The sequence below is a fragment of the Coturnix japonica genome, linkage group LGE64 (genome assembly GCF_001577835.2).
Source record: "Coturnix japonica isolate 7356 linkage group LGE64, Coturnix japonica 2.1, whole genome shotgun sequence".
NCBI classification, from domain to species: domain Eukaryota; kingdom Metazoa; phylum Chordata; class Aves; order Galliformes; family Phasianidae; genus Coturnix; species Coturnix japonica.
In genome coordinates this window covers 387,672-398,898 of record NC_029545.1, presented here as the reverse complement: position 1 = coordinate 398,898, position 11,227 = coordinate 387,672, and the positions used below count along the sequence as shown (strand labels likewise).

The window sequence follows — 11,227 nt, the reverse complement described above, 5'->3', positions numbered from 1 at the left end:
CCCCTTCCATTCTATCCAAGGGGGGTGGAGGGAGGGGGAAGGGGGGGGGGTTGAACGGCTGCAGTGAGTCATCCCCGGCCTTGCAGCCTCCATCGCATCCTCCTCCAGCACAAACTATGGACCCGGCCCTGCTGCTGCTGCTGGGTGAGCACCGGGCCGCTGCATGGCACTGCATGGCACTGTATGGCACTGTATGGCACTGTATGGCACTGTATGGCACTGCATGGCACTGTATGGCACTGCATGGCACTGCAATGGCATTGCAATGGCATTGCAATGGCACACTGTAATGGCACTGCATGGCACTGCATGGCACTGCAATGCACACTGCAATGCACACTGCAATGGCACTGCATGGCACTGCATGGCACTGCAATGGTACACTGCAATGGCACTTCAATGGCATTGCAATGGCACACTGTAATGGCACTGCGTGGCACTGCATGGCACTGCAATGGCACTGCAATGGCACTGCATGGCACTGCATTGCGCTGCAATGGCACTGCATGGCACTGCATGGCACTGCAATGGCACTGCATGGCACTGAATGGCACTGCAGTGGCACTGCAATGGCGCTGAAATGGCATTCCAATGGCACACTGCAGTGGCACTGCATGGAGGTGGTGTGGCTGCAGCGTGGGTATAACCTGGGCACGGTGTGGGGAACTGCAAGGGGAGCTGAGTGCTTTGCTTTGAGCACTGCATGGGCATTGCATGGGCACTGTGCTGGGCAGTATTAGAGCACTGCATGGGCATGAAATGGGCGCTCTGTGGGCCTTGCATGGGCACTGTGCTGGGCAATATAAGAGCACTGCATGGGCATTGTATGGGCACTGCATGGGCACTGTTCTGAGCACTGCTCTGGGCACCATGTTGGGCACTGCATGGGAGCTGCATGATAATGCTGTATGGGCATCAGCTCTGTGTGGGCACTGCACTCAGCATGGCATGAGTACTGCAACTGGCACTGCACGGGCACTGCAATTTGAGTGCATGGGCACTGCTCTGAGCACTACATGGGCATTGGACTCTGTGTTTTGTGGGCACTGCAACCAGGCACTGCATGGGGCTGCCTGCTATGGTGGGCACTGCATCAAGCTGGACACTGCACTGGACACTGCACAGGCACTGCATGGGGACTGAGCATGGTGTGGGCATGGTAAGGTACTGGGCACTGCAACAGGCACTGCAAACAGGAGGGCACTGCACTGGGGCACTGTGCACTGCAGGATTACTGCAAGGACACTGCGCATTGCAGGGGCACTGCACTGCATTGGGCACTGCAAGGATTCTGGGTCCATAAGGGGCTCTGCATGAAGCACTGCATGGGGCACTGGGCACTGCATGGGTTACTGCAGCAGTGCTGCAGTGGACACCATGCAGTGCAGTGAGCACTGCAGCAGGATGGGCACTGCAAGCTGTGCTGGGCATTGGGCTGTGGGTAGTGGGAAGGTTATGGGTGCACTGGCCAAGGCACTGGGTGTTCAGTGGGGTGCTGGGCATTGGGAAGGGGGTGTGGGGCACTGCTTTTGGGGCACATAGCAATAGTCTGTGATTGCTGGAAACTGGAAGGGTGGTGGGCATTGGGCATTGGGCATGAGGAGCTGAGAATGGGGCTGGGAATGGGACACTGGGAATGGGACACTGGGAATGGCACTGGGAATGGGACACTGGGAATGGAACTGGGAATGGAATTGGGAATGGAACTGGTTATTGGGCACTGGGAATGGAACTGGTTTATCGGGGCCACTGGGAATGCACTGGAGGAATGGGACACTGGGAATGAAACTGGAATGGAATTGGGAATGGAACTGGTTATTGGGCACTGGGAATGGAACTGGTTATCGGGCACTGGGAATGGCACTGGGAATGGGACACTGGGAATGGAACTGGGAATGGGTCATTGGGGATGGAATTGGGAATGGAACTGGGAATGGAACTAGTCCTGGTCACTGGGAATGGCACTGGGATGATGGTGATCATGGGTCACTGGGAATGGGGTGCTGGGAATGGAACTGGTTATTGGGCACTGGGAATGGCACTGGGATTGGGATACTAGAAATGGCAGTGGGTATCAGACACTGGGAATGATGGTGGTATTGGGACGCTGGGAAGGGAACTGGTCATGGGGCACAGATCACAAAGCAGTGGGTATGGATCTGGTCTTGGGGAACTGGGAATGGGACACTGGGAATGGAACTGGTCATCAAACACTGGGAATGGAACTGGGAATGATGCTGGGATTGGGACACTGGGAACTGGTTATGGGGCACAGATTACAAAGCACTGGGTATGGGTTTGGTCTTGCAGAACTGGGAATGGCACTGGGAATGGCACTGGGAATGGGGCACTGGGAATGGAATTGAGAATGGAACTAGTCCTGGTCACTGGGAATGGCACTGGGATGATGGTGATCATGGGTCACTGGGAATGGGGCACTGGGAATGGCACTGGTTATTGGGCACTGGGAATGGCACTGGGAATGGGAAACTGGGAATGGAACTGGGAATGGGTCATTGGGAATGGAATTGGGAATGGAACTGGGAATGGAACTGGGAATGGGTCATTGGGAATGGAATTGGGNTGGGTCATTGGGAATGGAATTGGGAATGGAACTGGGAATGGAACTGGGAATGGGTCATTGGGAATGGAATTGGGAATGGAACTGGGAATGGAACTAGTCCTGGTCACTGGGAATGGCACTGGGATGACGGTGATCATGGGTCACTGGGAATGGGGCACTGGTTGCTGGGCTTTGGGTGATGTACCCTGGGTAGGACCCCTAGCTCTACGCTGCTTGTAGCCCCATGGCCCCTGTGGGTCTTGGAGGGGCTTGGCCAGGTGCAATCTCCTTTCACTTCCTCTCTCGTCTCCAGTGGGGCTGCTGGCCTTCCCTGGCACAGGTACTGGCACAGGGCTGGGTTGAGGGTCCCTGCCCCACAGCATCCCTTACTGCCAGTACATCCCAGTGGGTTCTAGTAGGTCCCAGTAGGCTCCAATGTATCCCACTACGTCCCAGTAGGCCCTGGTGTATGCAGTTGACCATAGTGTGTCCCAAAGTACACAGCAGTCCCAACTACTGGGGATCTCAGTAAATCCCAGTAGATCCTCGCAGTTTCCAATAGATCCCAGCAGGTCCCAGTGGGTCCCTGAGCTTGCAGGGTTCTTAGCAGATCCCAGTGAGTCCCAGCAGATCCCAGTGGGTCTCAGAATGTCCCAGAGCACTCGGTGGTTCAAGTAGATCCCAGCAAGTCCCAGTGAGTTCCAGTGGTTCTCAATGGGTTTCCGAACATCCCAGTAGGTCCCAGCAAGTCCCACCAGGTTCCAGTAGGTCCCAATGGGTCTCAGAACGCACAGTGGTCCCAGTAGCTCCCAGTGGTTCCCTCTGGGTCCCGATAAATCTTGGTGGGTCCCAAAGTGTGGGAGGGTAACAGCTGTTTCCAGTGGGTCCCAGAAGGTCCTAGAAGGTTCCAGTGGGTCACAGAGCATACAGAGATCCTGGTAGTTCTCAGTGGGTCCCAGTGGGTTCCAGCACATCCCAGTAGATCCAGGGCAGTCTCCACAGCTAACAGAGCATGTGGGGTTCTCAAGAGGTCCCAGTAAATCCCAGTGGGTCCCAGAGCACACACTGGTCCCAGCAGATCCCAACAGGTCTCAGTGATCCTAGTAGGTCCCAGCTGATCTTAACAGATCCCAGAGTATGTGGGGGCTCCCAGGAATCCAAACAGGGTCCCAACAGTTCCAAGTGGATCCCAGTTGATCCCAGAGCATGCAGGATCCCAGCAAGTAAGTCCCAATGAGGAGCACACAGTGGTCCCAGCACATCCCAGTAGGACCCAGCAGTTCCCAGTAGGTTCCAGTTGGTTTGCTTAATGGATCCCAGAACACACGGGGGTCCCAGGAATCCCAGCAGGGTCCCAACAGTTCCCAGTGGGTCCCAGTAGGCCCCAGAGCATGTGGGGGTCCCAGAAATTCCTGGAGGGTCCCAACAGTTCCCAGTGGGTCCCAGATCACGCAGGGGGTCCCTTTGGGTTTCAACTCAACCCAGTCAGTCCCAGCAGATTCCCAATGGGTCCCAGCATGTCCCAGAGCACACAGTGGTCCCAGCTCATCCCAGTAGGACCCAGCAGTTCCCAGTAGGTCCTAGGTGGTTTAGCTTAATGGATCCCAGAACACATGGGGGTCCCAGAAAGTCCCAGAGGGTCCCAACAATTCCCAATGGGTCCCAGACCACACAGGGGTCCCTTTGGGTTTCAGCTCATCTCAGTCAGATTCCCAATGGGTCCCAGAAAGTCCCAGAGCACGCAGTGGGTGACAGTGGGTCCTGGTGGTGTTGGTGGCCCCATAACCAATGTCATTCCTTAGTCCCATTCCCGCTACGTCTGTCTGGAGGCCCCGGGCGCTGCGTGGGGCGCGTGGAGCTGCTGCACAACGGGAGCTGGGGCACAATCTGCGATGACGACTGGGGGCTGCCAGACGCGGCGGTGGTCTGCAGGCAGCTGGGCTGTGGGACTGCATTGGCTGCCCCATCAGGGGCCTGGTTTGGGGAAGGATCCGGCCCTATTTGGCTCAACCACGTGCGGTGCAGCGGTGATGAGCAGCGCCTTGCCCAGTGCCGGCACCGGGGGTGGCACAGCCATGTCTGCACCCATGAGGAGGACGCCAGCGTTGTGTGCTCGGGTGGGCAGCGGGCATGGGGGTGAGGGGGGAGAGGAAAGAGGGAGCCCCCCCATCATGGCATGCATCCCTACAGCTCATCCTTTGCTATCGCCTGGGACCACGGAGCCCAGTGGCACTGCTGGCAGCACCACAATGGGCGGTGAGTGATATATGGCCATAAGTATTGCACTGGGTTCAGGGTGCAGTATGGGATGCACAGGTGCAATATGCACAGGTATGGTTGTGGGGATGGGGATGGTGAGGGGTTGGAGCGGGAATGGGATGGGTTGTGATAAAAATAGTTGCATAGGACAGAAAAGGAGAGGAGGAGGAGCTGGGATGGGATGGATTTGGGAAGGAGCGTGGAAAGAGAAGGGATGGAAAAAGGAGGAGGGAAGGAATGGGAAAGGAGCATGGAAAGAGCAGGGATGGAGCCAGGAAGGAGTAGGGATGAAGATGGGACAGAGCTGAGATGGAGAGGGGTTAGAGCTGGAATCAGAAGGGGTGGAGAAGGATGGAGGAGAGAGTGGAGATAGCAAGAGAAAGGAAGGGGGAAGGAAAGGGAGGGAAGGAGTGAGGGTCAAGCATGGGATGGACATGGAATCAAAATACACGGATGAAGGTGGAGAAGGGATGGAGATGGGAAAGACAGGAACTAGGATGCGTTAGGGAAGAAACTGGGGATGGAACCAGGTGGGAGCAAGTGTGGAGAGGGAATGGAGTGGGGATAGAGAGAGATGGAAAGGGGATGGATTGGAGGTGGATTAGAGATGGATCTGAGATGGATTGGGGGTGGGGATGGAGATGGGATGGGAAGGAAAGTGGAGGGATGTGGGATGGAGAAGACATGGAGAGGGGATGGAGTAGTGAAGGAATGGGGATGGGAATGGAGCTGGATAGGTGCAGATAGACAGAAGTGCAGAGGGAAGGGATGCAAATGCAGTGGGGATGGAGATGGGATACTGCAGGAAACAAGCAGGGATGGGAAGGGGTAGAGCAGGGAGAGAGCTGGGACACAGGCCTCATCCCCAAGCTTGGCAGCAGGGTCGGTGCCAGCAGTGATGTGGATGCCCTATTCCCCAGCCCCACACCCATTGCGTTTGGTTGGGGGTCCTGGACGCTGCGCGGGGCGCGTGGAGCTGCTGCATAGTGGGATCTGGGGCACAGTGTGTGATGACGGCTGGGGGCTGCCGGATGCAACCGTGGTCTGCAGGCAGCTGGGCTGCGGAGCTGCACTGGTTGCACACGGTGGGGCGTTTTTTGGTGAGGGCACCGGCCCCATTTGGATGGACAATGTGCGGTGCTGGGGGAATGAGTCAGCATTGCTGCAGTGCCCAGCTGCACCATTGGGCATCACCGACTGCCGTCACCGGGAGGATGCATCCGTCATTTGTGCAGGTACGTGCCCAAGCAGCATGTGTGCAGCCTGGCGTGCTCATGGCCTGCATGCAATGCATGCAGCTCTGCAGGGCTTTGCGGTGCTGTGTGCATTTTGATAGATGCATGCAGTTCCATACAGCCACACAGGGAATGCGCAGCATGCACATGTGCTCCTCTCATGCACTGTAGAGAAATGCAGTGTTTATGCAGCATGTATGAAGTCTCCGTGCTCACGCAGTGCTCCTGATGCAGTGAATGTGTAGCTAGATTGCAAACAGCACAAGCAGCAGGGTGCGCTGCAAGCAACATTAAGTTGCAGTGCATGTGCTATGTGAGCACATGCAGAAAGCAGTGACCCTGAGCACTGATGGGGTGAGGTGCATGCACAAGGCAGGTGTGCACAGTGCACCACCAGGCTCACATTACTCTCCTACCTGCCCTAGATGAGCTGACTGGGGTAGACCCCATGCCCCCCACTCCTGAACAGCTACCCACCAGGTCATTGCTGGTGTCCCCCTCTGCTGTGCCACGTGTGGGTGCTCGGCCTTGCAGCACCAGCTCCCCACAACTTACACCAAGCAGCCGGCCTACGGATGCGACATCACAGATGGGTAGGAGGAGAAGGGATGGAGTGGGGATGGAGATGGGGTATGGGTGGGGATAGACTGTGGAAGGAGAAGGGATAAGGGAAGGGACGGAGTGGGGATAGATTGTGGAAGGAGAAGGGATAGGGAAGGGATGGAGGGGGATGAAGATGGGGTATGGGTGGGGATGGATTGTGGAAGGAGAGGGGACAGGGAAGGGATGGAGGGGGATGGTGAGGGGTTGGAGTGGGGATGGGATGTGGTTGAAGGGAGGGGATGCAGAAGATGTGGAGCTGGAATGGAATAGAGATGGGGAAAGGATGGAGTAAGTGCAAGGAGGGGATGGTGGGGGAGTGGAGATGGGCTGGAGGGGAGATGTAAAATGATGGAGTGAAGATGCATCAGGGATGCAACAGAGATAAAGCAGGGATGTAGGTTAGGACCCCCCCCCCCATCCCCAAACCCAGCAGCTGCATTGGTGCTGGTGGTAATGCAGTGCTGGCTGTTCCGCAGCCCCGTTCCTGCTGCGCCTGGCTGGGGGTCCTGGGCGCTGTGCAGGGCGCGTGGAGCTGCTGCGTGCCGGGAGCTGGGGCACAGTGTGTGATGACAGCTGGGGTCTGCTGGATGCACATGTGGTCTGCAGGCAGCTGGGCTGTGGGGCTGCACGCAAAGCCCTCCGCAGCGCACACTTTGGCCCCGGCATTGGCCCCATATGGCTGGATGAGGTGAAGTGCAGCGGGACGGAGGCTGCGTTGTGGCGCTGCCCAGCTGAGCCTTGGGGCAAGCACAACTGTGACCACGGAGAGGATGCTGCTGTCATCTGTGCAGGTAGGATGGCACTGGTAAAGGGCAGTGATCCTATATCCTGTACCCTGTCAGTTCTGTGGGCATGGACTCTACTGGGGGACTTTTCTGGGGTCTATTCCAATGCTCCCAGGAGCGTGTCCCCAAGGGACATCCCAACCTCTTGGGTGCCCCTAGGGATGGACACTATCCCCAGGAATTGAGGAGAAAGGGGGGACTCCCACAAGCAGAAGGGCTGTGGGAAGAGGACTGAATTGCCCCTCACTGCTTTCAGGGCCAGAAGACTTGTCACCTGTGGGGACCTCCCCATCTCCCTCAGGATGGGATCCAGCCAGCTCCATCCCTCAACGTCCTTTAGGACGGATTCTGGCCACAATCATTCCTACGCGTCCCCAAAGACAGGATCCAGCCGTCGGTGTCACTAGAACCACTGCACAGGCCACAGGACGGGATCCATTCACCAGTGTCCCCAGGACCACCATGGGATCTGCAGGACAGGGCCGAGTCAGTGCCACCTCAACCAAAGCAGGGCGAGATCCCATCCGTATCATCAGGATCACCCGACTCAAAGCAGAACAGGATCCAGCTGGCATCATCCAGAGCACCAAGCCCAAAGCAGCTGGTGTCACCAGGCTGAAGGCAGGACGGGAACATGGTGGCCCCAACAGGTCCAAAGTGGAATGGGATCCAGCTGGCACCAACAGGTCCAAGGTGGGACGAGATTCAGTCAGCATCAACAAGACCAAAGTGAGATTGGATCCAGCTGGCACCAACAGGTCCAAGGTGGGACAAGATTCAGTCAGCATCAACAAGACCAAAGTGAGATTGGATCCAGCTGGCACCAACAGGTCAAAGGTGGGACGTGAATCTCTTGGCATCAACAAAGTCAAAGCAGGACAGCATCTGGTGAGCATCAACAAGACCAAAGCAGGACGGGACCCAGTTGGCATCAACAAGACCAAAACAGGACGGGACCCAGTTGGCATCAACAAGACTAAAACAGGACGGGACCCAGTTGGCATCAACAAGACCAAAGCAGGGCAGGATCCAGTTGGCATCAACAAGACCAAAGCAGGACGGGATCCAGTTGGCATCAACAAGACCAAAGCAGGACGGGATCCAGTTGGCACCAATAGGTCCAGGGCAGGATGGGATCCATCTGGCACCATCCACGTCACCCGACATAAAATAGGATGGGATCCACACAGTACCACTTGGATTACCCATCCCAAAGCGGAGCAGGTTGTCGTGGGAGCCAACCAGAGCACCAGGCATTTGGTGTGGACCACACCTGGTACCAAGCCTCAAGCAGAACCAGCTCCAGTTGATTCCACCAGGAGCACACAGGGGCTGGCAGGACAGGATGCTGTTAGTGCTATTCAAAGCAATGTGGAACAGGAGATTGTTGGTGTCACGCAGAGCAGCAGGTCCAATGCAGAGCAGGACTCAGCCCTTACCGTGAGGCTCCAAGCAAGTGCTGTCAAATGGAATAACCACAGCCTGGGAGAACCAGGTCCAGGGAGTCCCATGGGAAGCACGCTTCCTGTAGTAGATTCAGAAGGTACCATGAAGAGTGCAGCTCCTACAGCGGAACCAAGTCTGGAATGGACCTCATGGGTTTCACATCCGTCAGTAGAACTGGGTTCTGAAGGTCCCGTAAGGAGCACTCAACGTGCAGCAGAACTAGGTCCTGAAAGTACAGTGTGGAGCATGTATCCCACAGCAGAGCCAGTTCCAGAAGGTACCATGAAAAGCACGGATACTATAACAGAACTGGGTCCAGAAGGCACTGTGGACGTACATCCTCTAACAGAACTGGACCAAGATGTTAACATGGGGGGTGCACGTACGTCAGTAGAACCAGACCCTAGAGGTGCCATGAATAGCACAGGGCCTACAGCAGGACTGTATCCAGATGATATCATGAGGAGCACACGTCCCACAACAGAACTAGGTCCAGATCCTAGCACATATCCTGCAGCAGAACCAGGTCCAGAAGGGACCATGAAGAGCACAGGTCCTACAGCAGAATTAGTTCTAGAAGGGACCACAGCAGAACTGGACCCAGATGTTACCTTGAAGTTCACACATCCTGCAGCAGAACTGGATCCAGATGTTACCATGAGGCATACAAGTCCTGCAGCAGAACTGGGTCCAGATGTTACCACAAGGAACACACATCCTGCAGTGGAACTGGGTCCAGATGTTCCCATGAGGAGCACAACTCCTGCAGGAGAACTGGCCCCAGATGTTACCATGTGGAGCACAAGTCCTGCAACAGAACTGGACCCAGATATTACCATGAGGAACACACGTCCTGCAATAGAACTGGATCCAGATGTTACAATGAGGGGTGCACATCCTGCAGTGGAACTGGGTCCAGATGTTCCCATGAGGAACACACGTCCTGCAACAGAACTGGGTCCAGATGTTACCATGAAAAGCACAACTCCTGCAGCAGAACTGGGTCCAGATGTTACCATGTGGAGCACAACTCCTGCAATAGAACTGGACCCAGATGTTACCATGAGGAGCACACATCCTGCAACAGAACTGGGTCCAGATGTTACCATGAAAAGCACATCTCCTGCAGCAGAACTGGACCCAGATATTACCATGAGGAGCACAACTCCTGCAATAGAACTGGACCCAGATGTTACCATGAGGAGCACACGTCCTGCAGCAGAACTGGGTCCAGATATTACCATGTGGAGCACAACTCCTGCAATAGAACTGGGTCCAGATGTTACCATGAGGAGCACAAGTCCTGCAACAGAACTGGACCCAGATATTACCATGAGGAACACACGTCCTGCAATAGAACTGGACCCAGATGTTACCATAAGGAGTGCACATCCTGCAGCAGAACTGAACCCAGATGTTACCATGAGGAGCACAACTCCTGCAACAGAACTGGGGCCAGATGTTCCCATGAAAGGTGCACATCCTGCAGCAGAACTTGATCCAGAAAGTACTGCTTGGACCACGCATCTTCCAGAGGAAATGGATCCAGATGGTGCTACGCAGAGCGCACATTCTTCAGCAGAATTGAGCTTGGGTGCTCGCATATGGGGCACATATCCCACAGCAGATGTTTCCACCTGGAGCACACATCCTGCACCTGAGTCTGGTCTAGAAGTTACCACATGGGACACACATTCTTCAGCTGATTTTGATCTACATGGTACCACGAGGAGCAAACATTCTTCAGCAGAAGCAAATCTCAAAGACACAATGGAGACTGAACATATTGCAATAGAAACAAGTCTAAGAGATGCCACGTGGAGGACTCATCCTACCGAAGAACGAGCATCAGATGGAATCATGAGGAGAACGCTTCCCACAGCAGAATCAGGTTCAGACTAAAATAGGGCTGCAAGTTCTTGAAAGTAATGATAAGGAAGAGAACCAAGTGTTGGAGGGCTGGTGTGGATGGACAGCAAGGAATCTGTGGGGTTGGGCAGAAGGGAGAAGGGGTGTTTGAAATGACAGAGGAGGAAAGAATAGAAAGTTTGGAGGGACTTGACTGAATGGATGGAAAGATATCAAGGATAAATGGGGGAATGGATGGATGGAGGGATGGGTGGATGGAGGGATGGGTGGTTGGATGGATGGATGGATGGATGGATGGATGGATGGATGGATGGATGGATGGATGGATGGATGGAGAGAGGGAGGGATGGAGGGAGGAAGGGATGGATGATGGATGGATGGATGGATGGATGGATGGATGGATGGATGGATGGATGGAGGGATGGAGGGATGGATGATGGATGGGTGGTTGGATGGATGGATGGATG

General features: G+C 55.4%; 1 protein-coding gene across 1 annotated transcript in view; it reads left to right on the top strand.

The window, feature by feature from the left end:
* Positions 1 to 3,403: 3,403 nt before the first annotated feature.
* Positions 3,404 to 11,227, top strand: part of LOC107325870 (soluble scavenger receptor cysteine-rich domain-containing protein SSC5D-like) — a 13,398-nt gene continuing 5,574 nt past the window's right edge. Inside the window, exons 1-6 of the mRNA XM_032441112.1 lie at positions 3,404 to 4,680; positions 4,754 to 4,819; positions 5,704 to 6,057; positions 6,483 to 6,650; positions 7,137 to 7,451; positions 7,702 to 10,782. Of these exons, the coding sequence (XP_032297003.1) occupies positions 4,161 to 4,680; positions 4,754 to 4,819; positions 5,704 to 6,057; positions 6,483 to 6,650; positions 7,137 to 7,451; positions 7,702 to 10,782 (4,504 nt within the window). The 5' untranslated portion in view covers positions 3,404 to 4,160. The remainder of the gene's footprint in view (positions 4,681 to 4,753; positions 4,820 to 5,703; positions 6,058 to 6,482; positions 6,651 to 7,136; positions 7,452 to 7,701; positions 10,783 to 11,227) is intronic.